This window comes from Arachis stenosperma, chromosome 10, assembly GCF_014773155.1.
Source record: "Arachis stenosperma cultivar V10309 chromosome 10, arast.V10309.gnm1.PFL2, whole genome shotgun sequence".
In the NCBI taxonomy this organism is placed as follows: domain Eukaryota; kingdom Viridiplantae; phylum Streptophyta; class Magnoliopsida; order Fabales; family Fabaceae; genus Arachis; species Arachis stenosperma.
Genome location: NC_080386.1, coordinates 113,320,401 through 113,336,144, shown reverse-complemented (window position 1 = coordinate 113,336,144; position 15,744 = coordinate 113,320,401). Strand labels below are relative to the sequence as shown.

The 15,744-nt window shown below is 30.5% G+C and overlaps 2 protein-coding genes across 5 annotated transcripts; both read right to left on the bottom strand.

Annotated features, from left to right (window-relative positions):
- Positions 1-4,206: 4,206 nt before the first annotated feature.
- On the bottom strand, positions 4,207-6,302 carry LOC130957501 (endoglucanase 16). The gene is made up of 8 exons (XM_057884356.1): positions 6,060-6,302; positions 5,761-5,973; positions 5,467-5,667; positions 5,311-5,388; positions 5,076-5,225; positions 4,869-4,977; positions 4,627-4,790; positions 4,207-4,530 (listed from the first exon to the last, which is right to left on the bottom strand). The coding sequence occupies exons 1-8, from the start codon at positions 6,300-6,302 to the stop codon at positions 4,207-4,209; spliced, it is 1,482 nt and encodes a 493-aa protein (XP_057740339.1).
- A 1,201-nt stretch (positions 6,303-7,503) lies between these two features.
- Positions 7,504-12,775, bottom strand: LOC130955687 (guanine nucleotide-binding protein alpha-1 subunit). Of its 4 annotated transcripts, XM_057882611.1 has the most exons (15): positions 12,597-12,763; positions 11,437-11,553; positions 11,263-11,330; positions 11,093-11,165; positions 10,791-10,828; positions 10,601-10,690; positions 10,361-10,438; positions 10,157-10,264; positions 9,966-10,067; positions 9,478-9,533; positions 8,781-8,915; positions 8,403-8,496; positions 8,217-8,276; positions 8,046-8,125; positions 7,504-7,956 (listed from the first exon to the last, which is right to left on the bottom strand). In XM_057882611.1, exons 3-15 carry the CDS (start codon positions 11,323-11,325, stop codon positions 7,779-7,781), a joined length of 1,155 nt encoding a protein of 384 aa, XP_057738594.1. In that variant the 5' UTR covers positions 11,326-11,330; positions 11,437-11,553; positions 12,597-12,763; the 3' UTR covers positions 7,504-7,778. The 4 variants fall into 4 exon arrangements, with proteins under 4 accessions (XP_057738594.1, XP_057738593.1, XP_057738592.1 ...); XM_057882610.1 differs by having other exon boundaries at positions 11,263-11,447; positions 12,597-12,775; XM_057882609.1 differs by lacking the exon at positions 11,437-11,553 and having other exon boundaries at positions 11,263-11,436.
- Positions 12,776-15,744: the final 2,969 nt, after the last annotated feature.

The window sequence follows — 15,744 nt, the reverse complement described above, 5'->3', positions numbered from 1 at the left end:
CAAACTTCCATCCTCAAAATGATGGACAAAATGAGGGAGTAATGCCTTAGTCGAGTGCTACTTAAGGTATTTTGTAAGTGCTAATAAGAAGGATTAGACAAAATTTTTGGACATTACTCAATTCTCATACAATCTGCAAAAGAGATTAGACAAAACTTCTGGACATTACTCAATTCTCATACAATCTGCAAAAGAGAGTCCACAAGAAAGAGATCATTCGAGATCATGAGTAGACAACAACCGCTTACGCGTACTCTCTTTCTTCCCCTTACTCTTGAAAGAGCCTTGAAACTTGTCATATGGTTAAGTCTTGAAAAGAACAAGCAGATGTCACTCATTCTTATCTTGACAAGGCTGTAAAAAGGATGAATAAGTGAGCAGACAAGAAGAGGAGATATGCTAGTTATCAATTGGAAGATAAAGTAATTATTAAACTTCATCCACAACAATTCAAAGGCTTTCGCAAGGTCCATAAGGACCTGATATGCAAATATGAAGGATCATTTGAGATCACTGGATATGTTTGGGAGGCTGCTTATAAAGTACAACTCCCTCCCTTCTTAAAAATTCATCCAGTCTTCCATGTGAACGTGTTAAAGCCATATCACGAGGATATGGATGAGCCTAGTATAGGTGACTCGAGTGTTTGAGAATACTCTAGATAGTTTCAGAAGATTCTAAAATGTCTCAAAAGATCTCAGAAGAACCTAGAAGGTTCTAGAAGATTCTAAAAGATCATAGAGTATTCTAGAAAAATATAGATATAAGTAGAAATATAAATAATGATATAGAATAATCTAAGAGTTTAGAAAAATGTGGTAAGTTAGATATTATAATAAAGGTTTTGAAAGTTCAATCTGAACTGTTAATTAGATTTAATTATAATCGTCCATTAAAAAGGTATATGGTTATAAATAGAAATAAGAATTTGAGTTATAGATATGTGATCATTTATAACAGATACTTAAATAGTGAAATATTCTTTTCAACAAAACTTTCTTTCTCTTGTGTTATCTTGTATCCTTAATCTTCTTATTAGATATTATAAATTAGACTTACTTGATTTTAACTTAAAAAATTAAGTGAGTTCAAATATTGATACATTAGCATTGAAATGTGCTCAAAACCGTTACACTACCCACAATTTGATAACTCTTTAAACCCATTCTCAATTTTGAAATTAAATTGAGTGACAAAACCAAAAATTGCAACTTTTGGTGTCAACATTATCTCTCAATGTGTCACATGAGTATTTTACGGATTAGCACTAGGCACCAAAATATATATCAAGAAAAGCATTTGGGTTTGGTATAGATCAAATCAAGTTACCAAATAAAGAGTATATCATCAATTAGTAGTATTTGTGAGAAACTCCAAATATTGATTTCAGCGGTATCATATTGAAAAGGAAATACGATTAACAAATTAGGACGAATTTTAAACGTGGAAATGAAATATGTTAGAAGCTGGTGATGATAAGGTTGGTTCGAATCAATTCTACTGAACACACGTACCCGCACATAGGATTACATTACCTGGTTTTGCTATGATGCTTATCTATCTTAGAAATTTAATACTTAGTATATATGAATTTTTTTTTTTTTAGTGGGCAATACTTAGTATATATGATGATAATGGTGATAATAATAATAATAATAAGCTATTTTTAATACTACTTTTATTTTAAAATAACTTACATTAAAATTAAGAATGAAATTTATACTACTATTAATTATTTGAAAAAAGTAACTCATTTATTGGTTTTGAGTTTTGACTAGAACTCTGAAACAAACCGTAGATAATTTATCATTTTCCTACTCCATTCAAAGAAGCGAGAGGAACTACTTTCGCTTCCGTGTTTCTTTATTACTCTAAAATGTCCATATGTATGAATTGCTATATAAATGAATGCATTTTTTTAAAATATTATTTATAACTTAAAATTAGTCACTAAAATTAATTATTAATATATATTTATATAAAAATAAATATATAATTTAATTTAATTTATTTTTAATATATATATTTATATTTTAATATATATTTTATATTAATAATTAATTTTAATAATAATAAATTTTTAATGTACACTTAATATAATTTTTTTTCCCACACACTTAGTTGACAAGCTCCTTCTTTTATTATTGGATAAGATTCTTCCATTGATGTAAATTTTACATAATATATATATATATATATATCACCCGGTAAAGAAGAATGTGACAACACAATGAATGAAAATTTTTTTATTATATACATGAGTATAAAATTCATTATTCTTATTGCAAATAAATACACCAGGAATGTTCTTTCAATCTTATTTCAGAATGAGAGTGACTATTTTGTATTCTCAACTAACAAGAACGATCATCGCTTACACCCCTGCGAAGGAAGTCATTGTTATCTTTGTTGAAATTATTTACTAGTAATTAATAGAGGAATATAATGTATACGAATTGGTCCCATAAGAAAATTTCACTAATACTCTAACATAATTACATAATATTCTTGAATAATGCCAGCATGTTAATTGGCTTCTGCAGAGACCCTGCCAGCAGAAATAATTTTCACAAATTCAGAAATTAATCACTTTTATTTGTCATGGTTTATTACTCATAATCAATTGTTAGCAAAATTCATCTAATAGGGAGGTGTTTACACTTAATATACATTACAACTTTACAACTCAGCATTATCGTCACATGCAAACACAAACCCATATCTATTATCTAATCTAACTAATTATCACCATATCTTATCATATATGCCAAATACTTAAAACATTAATAACTATACAAACTCTATGGATCTAGCTATATATGTGGTAAAGTAAGAGTTTGTCTGAAATCATTTAATACGAGAAAAACAATTTTATTCTTTTTAAAAAAATAATATTTTATTTTAAATTTAATTCTATCATTTAAAATAACTATAATAAAAAGTATTTACAAATTTGATATTATTAATATTATTATTAATAAATGGTTATTAGCGATTTATATATTGTCAATAATAATAACGATATATAATACCATTTGACTAAAGGGACACAAATCTTTAAAAATAGTGTACGTTTAAAAAATTATACCTTTAATTAAAAGGACCCAACTCTTTAAAAGTGGTATATATATTTAAAATATTGTATCTATTAACAATAAAATTATAATTGTTGTGTGCAATATATATAAATAAATTCTTGTTCACTATTAAAAACACACTAATCAAATGTGTATTTTAATTATAGAGAGTTTTTTTTGTTTAAGAGAGTTAAGAATTTTTATTATTGCTAATTAAGAAATTCATTGGTTTTATTATATTTTGAGAGAGTATTGTCATCAATCCTATAATAACTAAATATGGAAACAGATATCTCTAAAAAAAAAGTGATTTAATCGTGGCCCGGAACCAAAACAAATATAAAATTTTGTCATCTTCTTAATCTTATTTTACCCAATATATAATATATTAATAGGATAGAATTCAATTTTTAATTTAGAATAATTTTTATATGAATTAATTTTTTTATAATTTTATTTTTGAAAAAAAATTATTATTTGTAAATAAGGATATTTTTATATTTGACATATTAAGGCTTGATTTAATAAAGTTTTTCGAAAAGGTATTTGTGCTTTTTAAAAGTACAAATATCTTGTTTTGTGTTTAGTAAATCAAGAGAGTCATGTATTTTGTGCTTGCAGTTTTAAAAGTTAGAGATGCTTTTAAAAGCACATAAGAGAGAATTTTTTAAAATTGGTTTGTGTTTATCAAAACTAAAGAGTCTAATAAAATCTCATACATTAATTAACATGTAAATTTAATTCTTATATTAATGTTTATTATAATATTTTTAAATTTTAAATGGTATTTTATTAAACGCAATTGTTGTTATTTATGCTTATTAAAAGTCATTTTTAATTTAATTCACTAAACACATATGCTATAACTTTTAGAAAGCTAACTTTTATAAATTATTTTTGAAAAATAAAAATTTTATCAAATTAAGACTAAATTTAAAGGGTGTGGGAATTAATTTGAAATTCAAATTTTTTTTATCTAATTTATAAATAAAAAAAAAGTTAAAATTAAAATTCTCAAAGAAATTTGTATCATTCATTTTTAGTGGTTTTAAAATAAGAAAAAGAATTCAATTCTTATGAATTCTAATTTTTAGCATTCCAACCAAATTATGAGTAACTAAGACTTTTATCAAGACAAAGATGCAAGCTTGGCTAAAGGTCCAACTGCTAGAGAATTAATGTATGTGCATGGCTCAGTGTAAACAGATTCCCAACGCTTGTCTTTGAACTTGTCATTGCCGTCAGGTCCACCAAGAATAGCACCGGTGAGCTCATTGGGGTTAGGTTGGTCTTTATTCAACCATTTTGAGAAGCTCGTGGGACAGTTTACTTCTTCATCCTTTGGCAACTTTTGCATGGATGCACCTCTATGGTGAGCTTGTGTTGGTGGGTTCTTCCCAAACCCTACCATGTATGATCTTCCTTCAGGGTTCTTCCCTAGTATATAATCCATCTGCAGTAATATTTTCCAATTAGAAAAAAGAGCTCAAATACAATAAAATCGTACTCAAACAAGAGTGTTAATAATAATAATAATGATAAAACTAACTTGTATCTTAGCAAAGGAGAGGAGGTGAGAGGGATCAAATTGTTTGTCTCCGCAAGTGATTTTCTGTTTATGTTTGGCAAGCAAATCACCATACACAGTGAACAACAATGCTGCCCCGGTAGCATATTGTGTGTTGGCACCATCTCTCAAATGAACGAACCCACCTATATATATTTAATTATATTAAAACACACATACATATAGAAGAGAAGCCATTTGATATTAATATTAATATTACTAACCAGGGGATAAGTTAATTTGATGATAGGGACTTTCCGGATGAACTGAACATATGAAACTATCGGCATGAACTTTGAATGTGTCCAAATTCTTTGTTCCTTCAAAATGTAACTGAGGAGTAGCAACACCAACACACGTGGTGTTAATTAATAAGATACACACTAATTAACTAAAACACTTTTTCATAAATAAATAAAGAACTAGTTAACCTTGGTAAGAAGGATTTGGGCTCCTGCATATTTAAGATCCCAATTAAATTCTGTTACGCTAGCACTTATCGATTCTTCTTCTATGTACTTCAAATACGCAGGCTTCCTCGTAGCCATGTATAACCATGTTGCTGCCCACATAAGTTCATCCTGTATTATCCAATAATTATTATAAACAACCACATCATCACATATATATAACATTCACTGGATAAGATTGATAGGAAATTATTACATTATAGCCTGAGTAAGAGCAGTAGAAGGGACACTCTCCATCATAGGTTCCTTTGTGTGATTTCGAAAACACAAAAAGCTGCCAATAAAATAAGATACAAATTAAAATAAGAGCATGATTGTGTTTAATTATACATAACAAAACATTGTAACATACCGATTTCGCTTTGTTAAGGAGACTATGTGAATATTTACGATCAGAGTCCCTAAAAACGATAGAAGCAGCCGCCATTGCCGCCGCGGTTTCAGCTGCAATCTCAGTCCCTGGCGTGTTACTATCAATCTTCAAAACCGTTCTTTTCGTCTTCATATTTTCCGGTCGAACCCAACAATGGTGATCCTCTTCCGGGTCTCCTACCTGAAAAACAATAATAAAATATACATATATTGCAACTTTTTATTTGCAAAACATTAATTATTACGTTATAAGGCTCTGCTTAGATATATATACCTGGACATATAATCTTTTGCGTCTAGAACTAGCTTTGAGAAAATAATCAGTGCCCCATCTAATGGCATCATGAACATTCCCCATTTCCTTTGTAGCTTCTAATTCTGATTTGTAAAAAATTGCAGCCCATGATAGGGTTGTAATAGTAAAAGCCATTGGGAGGCCATATTTTACATTATCCCCAGCATCATAGTAACCTCCAACAAGGTCCACCTACGTACATAATAAATAAATAAATAAATATATTATTATTACTTTTCTATGTTTGTATTTGAGATGCATTATATAGTTACACATACATTAGCTAGTTTTCCATCATCTAGGGCTGAGTCTTCCCTCCAAGGTACCCTGTTATTGGAAGGGAGTTTTCCTGATCTTTGTGCCTCTAGAAATATTAATGACTTGGTGAGAGCCTCCTTGTAATTGAGTTCACCATTCACATAATGCACCATCATCTTCATTTCCAACAATGTAAGCCATGCTACAATGATGCCCCAATAATGCCAACAATGTGATCTTTGTGTAGTAGTACTGCTACCCATCACGAATAAGACACTAGATTGAAGAGTACTCAAAATGGGGCAAACACAAAGTGACTTGTTTCTTTGCATGAAGCACTTAGGGTTAAGGGTTGGACTTTATATGTGAAGAAAAAAACAAACTTGTTTCAGTTGTTGTGTTCACAATGAACCAAGAAGTGGAATAACTGATTTAGTTTGTGTTTGGCGGGAAAAGTGATGGGGGAGTTTGTTTTTTTGTTTGTGCTAATTGATGGAAAGAAAAGTAGGGGATGGTTGTGAGAGAAAGAGGGGTTAAGGCTTTTGGTTTTTGGGTGAGAGTGGTTTACAACCTCCTGAATGAATCCAATTTACACATTATACTATTCTTAACATGCGGTGCCCAAATCAACAAACTAAACCATCTTTCCCTAAATTTCTTGGTGAAGCCAACGGTTTATTTCAACTTCAATTTCTATTAGCTTGCAGCCTTTACCATATTCTTACCTAAGATTAGTCATATGATTCTTTATTTAGTAAATAACCACGGCAGCTTTGTTCTCTTCACATTTTTATAACGAAAACTTATGTGCAGTCGTAAAAATAATTAAAATAATTAAATTATATTTAATCAAATATGTCAAATTATTTAAAAATTTTAATTTATTATTTTTATACAAAAATAATACGAACAATTACCTAATTTTATATTTACAAATATAATTGACTAGCATTGAAATTATTTCCGAAATCATAATCATAGGTTAAAATTTGAAAAAAAAATGATAACATTACTCTTATTTTTTTATCACTCCTTACATAATTATTTTTAAATTATATATTTGTATAAATCTACTGGAAAAAAAAAAGACATTATCATTTTCCTAAACAATCCCATCCATAATATTCTTGTACAAAAGTATAGTGTAAATTTTCACGCTCTCATCATTATATCTTGTTCATGTTGAGAAATAGTTCCAGTCAAGTCAACCATAGAAATGCATCTCATCTAGACAACAATTCCAGTTAGCAAGGGCCGAAAGCTATTCGGTTTCGTGCAAGTGTTCAAAATGATTGTAAGAATAAAAAACTCTCTTCAAAATATTACAATTCAAAACATGACATATTGACATGACAAGTTCAAAGCACAGACAAAACCCCATAAAAAAACAAATAATGGATATAAAATATGAAAAATATCATGGGTTACTTTCAATAATAATAATAATAATAATAAACAAGAGGATAATCACAAATCATGATGTCATTCTGAAAACTTCAAGCACAACAAATTTTTCCTTCTAAAGAAGATGATGATGGAAATGGTGATCAAGTATTTGAGAAGGGCCATTTTCACCAATATCCACCTCACTCAACTCAACAGCATTTTACTGAGACACAAAATCAACAAATGGATTTTAAATACTGTGGTATACCCAAACCTCTAATGTACCCAAAATCTGATAACCTCTTCAATGTAAAAATATGTTTCATCTCTCACTGACATATTGTCTTCCATGGTCACAATAAACCAGCTTCAAAGAGATTCCTCCGCCTCAATGTCTCGTCGACAAGCTTGAAAGTCTTCTTTACAAGCTTTTGATCAAGGGCGGTCGTCCTATAGACCTTGAAGACGCGATCCACGTGGTCAGGAGCAGTGCTCTGGAAATATAACTCTTCAAACTTCTTCTTCACAAACCTGCAGAGGTAGTTTATAAACACAACTAAGAAGAAAGCTTGAAGTAATAGGTAATAATGCAGAATTTGGAATGATAATAAGTTGCTTACTCATATGCATGCTCAATCTCTTGCTTCCCTGTAGAAACTGGCTGATAATCTTTGAACCATTCACATACATTGAGTGGGACCTGAACAATGAAAGACACTGCATTAGACCGAAATGACGACAGCTTCAACCAATAAAAAGGTGTGCATTGTACAATGTCCGGAGGTTCTTACCTTCAGGATCTTCTTCTCGAATATGTCGAACTTGTTTAAAAATAACATGAAGGATGTTTTCTGTGCATAGAATGGAAGGGGTGTTATTATTCATTGACAGATGCAAACATTAATTGTTATCATCAGTTCTTTATTTTCCATAAGTATAAATAATATATATAAAAAAAAGGTAGTATGGAATGAAACCTCAAAACATGGCTGCTTAAGGACCCACTCAAAAAGTTCCTTAGTCTCCATCATTCTGTTTCTGTTCTCATCCTCAAAAAGCGTTTGATCATACCTGAAACGCAAATATCATGTCAAGACCATAGTAGCTTCACACACCTGTTAATTATCAGTTATTACACACCAAACTCTTTAACATTACTAACACCAAACATGCTAAATCCTTACCTACAGCACTAGAACGAGTTTCCGTTATTCATCACTTTCAAGTAATTGGTAAGTGCTTTTAAGTGCAAGATGATAACTCATAGAAGGTGTATACTCATAACTAAGTTATGCAGCTAAAATTACATTATTTTGTAATCATATTAATATACGCAAACAATTGGTAAATCATACTCGCTAATAGCAGCACAGAATATTACAGCTGAAACTCCTTCAAAAAGATGGATCCATTTTCTCCTTTCATTTCTCTGGCCCCCAACATCAAAGAGTCTATAGACCTCACCGCTTTTCTTGTTTTCTCCAACAGGGCTGTCAAAATAGCAAAGACATACCAATCAAGTTGTTCCACTCTCTATACCAGATTAAGATTTGAGAAAAAGCAACATGACATTATAAATAATAAGTAACCAACAAGAGCACAACTGCCTTCATGCGCACATACATGCCAAGACTGAATCACACTTGTCTCAATCTAAGGTTGTGAATACTTATTAGTAATAGGTAGAGAGAAAAAGTAATAGGTACCAAGATGCTACAACATTGTTTCTATATAAGCTCAAGCAACAGGAATCAAGCTAAAGGGTTAATATTCCAAAAGCTATAATTCATAACCAAGGAATTGCACTCAGTAAATGTAGAATCTAATTTATTGTCCCCTTCAGAGACTGCTGAGAATTTATATATGAAGAGTAACTAGTGAGACTAAAGACTGAATAATGCATTTGTTTGAAACTACGATTTATGCCTTCATTCTAAGTTGGTTAACAATGAGCAAATATACAGCACTACTCAGCATATAAAAATCTTCAATCCAGTATAAGGGAGGGTCAGAAATAAGCATTTGACTATCATTTCAGGTCAGTATGTTCACCTGAACTGGATTTCCACAACACCTGTTGTACGAACTCTTGCATACAGAACATCCTCCTGTATAATAGTGAAAGAAATATGAGGTATTTTACAACAATTTCATATTGACGGTTCTATAAAAGAAAAAAATATAGTGTGCTTGGTGTGGTGACTACATATCAGGTAACTTTTGCAGCATCACAATTGACAATATTAATATGCTTGCAACTACTAGAAAGTTAAATTGAATCATGGATAAAAACAAGTTTAGGACAGCAAACAGAGCTAACTGCTGATCAGATTTGTGATGAATAAAGCAAGATATGATCATTAATATGGTTATTAACAAAACATGATCTACAACTTTTTTTTTTTCAAATTTTGGACTGCCATACTTGGAACATTTAATACACATAGCCCAAATAGAAAAGAAAGGTTTGTAGTATACTAAGAAAATAAAACACATTACAGTAACAACAAAAGAAAGAGTGAAAAACCAATCTTGGATACCTTTGTTGGAACATAGTTTGCATCAGCCAGCCTCTGCAAATTTTCCATGAAATAATGGGTACAATCTGGAACTTGAAGTTCATTACCACGGGCATATGTTTCCTAGAGCAAGTAAAATGTTGACATAAATACCAAGTTATTTATGAGAGAAATACCAAAGGCAACACAATCAAAGTGTGCAATAGAGCCACCTGAATTGCAGCATCCTCCCACAGAGTCTCTATTTCCTTTGCAAGCTCCTTGGTGAGATGTGGGTAATCGAGCCTGCCTCCAATTTCCGAGAGTTTCTCACCAATACCCTGTCATAAAATCAATCTCTTTTAAATAACAAGACTTTTGACATACAAGTTAGACAACTGCAACAGATGCTTCAGAAAAGAAACCTAAATAACTACCTGCTTCTCACTGGATATCAAATACTTTGAAGAATCAATATCATTCTGAGCTAACTCCTTCGCCCCATCATGCAGTAGCTGTTTAAACATGTTAAGCACAATCTAAGGAACCATTTTCTCAAATATATCCAATAAAACTCAACTCACATTTAACTTTTTGTTGAAACTATGGTGGCACTATTAAGCTCTATGTATTTTTAAAAGAAAAATAATCAACACACCCTTTCAAGTATTGCGTACTTTTATTGTCTGATACACATTAGCATGAATGACTGGTATGTAGCTTTTTAGCTCTGCCTCATCAAAGCCCGTTTGAAACAAAAGTTTTATCTGCATATTTCAACCAATAGGCAATGTCAGCACTCAATATAAGGTAACCTAGCAATCATATATTATCCTAAGAAGCTGTAGAGAACATGCAATTTCTTGCCTGCTTAAAGATTGTAGACTTCCCTGACTCTCCAGCACCTAAATAACAGAGAAATCGATTCGTTTATTTATGCAAGTCCACAAAAGATAACATCAACAAAAGCATGCAGGTTGTAATTGTGGCATATATGATTATTTCTGCTCTTGACAACATCACAACTGAAGTAATGTTAGATTCCAAGTCCTTCTAGGAGTTTTAATCCTTGACTAATTTTATGCTTGGGAACTTATATGTGGAGTATATACAATAACACAACTGTGAATCTGTGATATAAAGGGAAAGCTGACCCAGATGAAACAAACCTAGTAGTAGAAGTTTCTGAATATGCTTTTCAGCCTTTGTTTCTAATTCTATTCTTCTCTCAATTTCTGCAGCCTGCAAAAGCACAACAGCTTTATCAAATTAGATCTCATTTTAATGTTTACAATTATCTGTGGCCTAAGTAGTATGCAACTTTTCAAGAAAAGAGAACCTGTGCATTTTCTTCAGCCTCGGCATCATTATAACGACGATTCTTGCTGCAGAGTGACCCCATATGTTCTGTTACAAAAGATAGCATAGAAGATGCACTAGTCAAGCTCCACCAGAAATCAGTGTTTCAATGCCCTTTTATAATGCATATGTCAAGTAGTGAGCTTGAGTTCACCTAACAAGGAACTAGAACAGTGTCAGGAGCATACAAACACAAGCAGGTTCCTCCCCAACCCCTCTCCCTTCCAGTGGAAAATCTTAGGCCAATTCATATGCTGATACCTCCATGCAACTTGCCATGGCATAATCAAATCAAATAATATATTCTCATCCATGTAATAAGACAAATAAGCACATAAATCAAAACAGACTTAAGGGTACAGCTGGACAGCAAGAACAGGTTGAATCAAAATCTGCATCGAAGTATGTGTTTGTTTTGTCTTTCAAAACATCAAAACATGTATTGTCAAAATCACATTCAGTTAAATTTTAAGTCCCCCTCCCCCCAAACAAAATAAAAAAATAAAAAATGGTCGTTGAATCAAACCATAATTTGCAAATTACCACCAAAATAAACTCTTAGCCAAAAATATTTTCCAAATCATATCCAAGGTTTAGCATCATTCTCTTCCAAGTTACTTGATTAAGGTGCTGTATTGAATATCCTAATCTCTATGCAGCATATGGAGAAAAATAGTGATCTAATCATGAACTACGCATGAATGACTAAAGTTCAATTTACAATTTGCTGTGTGTACCAGTATCTACAACTTGAATTTTTTTTTTATTTCTTTTGCTTAAGACCTTTTTGTTACCTACCTATGACTTGGGGTTTACCACACAGCTAGACCCCATCAGCACATAGAAAAAACAGCATCATAAAGCTCCATTTTTTTTTAGTTTAATATTTTTTATCAGCTAAGCAATACAAGCTGGACAGAAAGAAACTAATCATTTCAAGCCTTGAATGATGATTCCCTCCTCACTGAGCAAGGAACATTTTTTTGCAGTTGAAGTACAAAGAAAAAGCACGAGTATTCAGAGTACAATCACCTCAAAGGGGAGTTCACATCAAAAGGAGAATAACATAATAGAAAACTGTCAAAGAAATCAAATGTAAAACACACACACACACACACACACAAAATATGAAGAGAAAAATAAAAAGTGAAATAAACAAAGAAAAAGAAAATAATAATAATAAAGTAGCATATATGCGCATCTCGATCTGCATGTTTAACACCAAATACAGAGATCTCCTGAACAAAAAATCCTCCAAACTCCATAAATAAAAGATCTTGAATTAGGAATGCAACAGAAGAAGAGAATGGGTACCTGAAAAGAATCAAAAGTGAGTTTCTTTTTGCAGGGTTTTGTGGTGGAGCTGGAATATGCTCCTAGATTTGGTGGATTTGTGAGGTGTGAAGTGTGAAGTGTGAAGAGTGAAGTGTGAAGAAGTGAAAATTAGAAAGCAGAAAGCAAGTTCAGCAATGTTGTTCTAATGTGGGGGAAGATATAGTATTCTAGTTCTATCCTACTATGGTATAATAATAATATTAACAATATTATTAATTATTAATAATTAATGTTGGTTAAATTAAGGTAACAATGGCGCATATAATATAATAATAAAACGCATGTTGTAACGGTGCGGGTAATAACTAATGGGCATAGTGATACAGGGATGAATACAGACTTAAATTAAATATATACGAAATATGAGATTAAAGAAAAAGATAGAAAGGGGTCTGTTTCATACTGAACCTTGCAGAAAATAGCACAGGACTGGTCATTATAGTTTGGACCATTGGATGAGGCACTAAAATTAATCTATGGTCCTTAACTTAGTATCTAACTGCATAACATAAAATGCTTTATTCGGAAGAAAAGAAATTAAATGAGGTATTTGGTAATTGTGTCATGTCATTAGTAGAAAATAAAGGGGTCCATGGGTGGGCCAAATCCAATTCTCCAAGAAGAGTTGGATCTGTAAATAGCAACACTTGGATGCACATTAGCGTCTCAATCAAACCATCTCAACCGTCCACTTATCACGTTATGGACAAACTCAATAAAATCATCCTTATAAATTCAAGAATGTAACGTAACTTCAAATTAATAAAACAAACAGCATTTTGTTTCCATCAACAACGATTCATTTCCAAGCCTTTTCACTTTTCAGGTCAATTTTTGTAGCTGATTCCCAATTCAGAATATTTATTATTATTAAATATTAATCAACACCATTGCTCTGTTTTTTTTTTTTTTTTTTGCTTTTTCTTTCCAAATTTGTGACATTCTCGTATCAATTTGGTGCCAGATTTAATATCGGATGTTATAACTAAGCAATCGGCATCATACTGATTTTCGTGTTGTGTAGCTTACGAGTTGTGCCAGAATTATCTTATGTAGAGAAGACGATGGTTTATAGGTATTTTTCTACGTGTCATTCTGAAATTTAGGAAATAGATTTTTTCAAATTTTTTTTGTTTGAATTTTATAAGTAGAAGTAAGAGAAAATATAAAAAAAAATATTAAAGAATTAGAGATTATATTTTATTTTTTTAATTGAGAAAAAAATTAAGATGATTTATTTCTTGAAATTTATGCTTTTTTATTTTTTTTCTTGTTAAAAGTTATATTTAAAATTTTTTAAATATTTGTCCAAAAAAAATTAATAAGAACTTACATTAAATATTTTTCAATTGTAATGTCTCTTAAATAATTTGTAGTTACAAAATTATCTACCAGATTAAATCGAGAGTCAATTATTAAGTTTAAATTGATTGAAATCCTGTTGGAGGTATAAAACTTCAAATATTTTGTAACCTTACATTTTATAAAGGCTAAGAAGATGTGTTACGCTTACCAATTAAAAAATATTTATACAAAACATCTGAACATTAGGTTTTCAATACAGTTATCATGTATTTATTAATGTAATAAATTTAAAAATTTTATTGGTGATAATCTTAATATGATGTCTTAGATTGCGTTAAAATAAAAAAAAAACTAAAATTAAAAGATTGAGATTAAATTAAATTTTGGATTAATCTCTACATAAAGTGTTTAACACGTGAATATATAACTTCCATTTTTTAAAAGATTTCGTTTTCTTTTTTCGAGTTTCTTGTCAAATTTGCTCGATCTCTTTCGTGCGTTCTTTTTTTGTCTTGGATCTTCTTCTGTTTTTTTTTTCATAGTTTTTTAAATCAAACTTTGAAATTGTTTTGAAGATAATGAAATTTCAGAAATATACCCAAATGATTACAGAAATACACCAAAAAAATTACAGAAATACACCTAAAGGATTATAGAAATACACCCAAACGGTTACAGAAATACGCTCAAAGGATTTAAGAAATACACCTAATATCAGGGGGAGACAGTATATTTCTTCTTGAAATCTTTTAATGTTTTGCTGATTAAAGATGAGGCACATGGCAGAGACAATCTAGAAAAAAAATCTAGAAGAATAGTAAAACAGTACCTTGAATAATATTTCTTCGTTTTTTCTGGTGATTTTTTATGGAGATTTGTATCTTTTATTCTTGATTTCTTCTACTCTTCGCAGAATCGTAGTTTATTTCGAATGCCGCTTGAATCTTGACGGTTTGCGTTTTGATTGAGGAAGAAGAGGAAGAGTGCGGCATAATGAACATGTTGTAAGGCGCGTGAGTTGGATGCTCAATTTAAAGAAGTGGTGCGCGTATTTTTTTCTTGGATTTGGACCAACTTGTATAGCTTGTAAAACAAAAAAGCTTGTATGCGTAGCAGACCTCTTAAAATTTTAACTTGTATTTAGTATAAATTATACATGATTAAGTTATGTCTCAATATCATATTTAATTTAAAATAAATATGAGACTAATAGGTAAATTTATAATTTTAAAAATTAAATATAAGTATTTTTAAAAAGAATTATTAAAATTTCAACCTTTAACCTTAAAAATTTCAGTTCTTTGTACTCATATTTTTTATAGATACCCAAAGAATTGAAATCTTGTGTCCCACAATTAAAATTTTAATTTCAGTCTAAAAATCATTAAACATAATACTTATTATTGGTACTCAATCTTAGTTCTTTAAAATATATGCTAGCAAAAACCATTTTCCTAAACTAAATTAGTAATTGGTTTAGTTGTGAAAGTTTTGAACATTATACAAAAAGTTTAATTAAATTTTTTCATGTAGTATTTTTTTCTCTCTTGACTCTAACAAGGTTTTTTTATTTAAATAAAAAATTTAATATTTATCAATTTATGTAAAACTAAAAAGATGTACGTTTTTATACAATGTTAGATCATTTCTAAAATAAAACTTCAATTTGCTTGCGAAATTAATTTGCCCATATTTTTCAGGTAAGACTGCGAAATTGGGATGAATTGTTAGCCAATATTTCACATTGTATGAATGTGAAATCATGGAAAAACTGTTTCACTGCATTTATGCTTTCTATAGCTATAAAATGGTGAAAAAATTA

Excerpts from the sequence above, each read along its gene's own strand:
- LOC130957501 (XM_057884356.1), bottom strand. The coding sequence starts at position 6,302 with ATGGGTAGCAGTACTACTACACAAAGATCACATTGTTGGCATTATTGG. Across the intron at positions 5,974-6,059 it reads ATGATGGAAAACTAGCTAAT|GTGGACCTTGTTGGAGGTTA; the intron begins GTATGTGTAACT and ends TTATGTACGTAG. Across the intron at positions 4,531-4,626 it reads TCTCCTTTGCTAAGATACAA|ATGGATTATATACTAGGGAA; the intron begins GTTAGTTTTATC and ends ATATTACTGCAG.
- LOC130955687 (XM_057882610.1), bottom strand. The coding sequence starts at position 11,349 with ATGCTATCTTTTGTAACAGAACATATGGGGTCACTCTGCAGCAAGAAT. Across the intron at positions 10,265-10,360 it reads TGATATCCAGTGAGAAGCAG|GGTATTGGTGAGAAACTCTC; the intron begins GTAGTTATTTAG and ends ATTTTATGACAG. Across the intron at positions 8,126-8,216 it reads TCGAGAAGAAGATCCTGAAG|GTCCCACTCAATGTATGTGA; the intron begins GTAAGAACCTCC and ends TTCATTGTTCAG.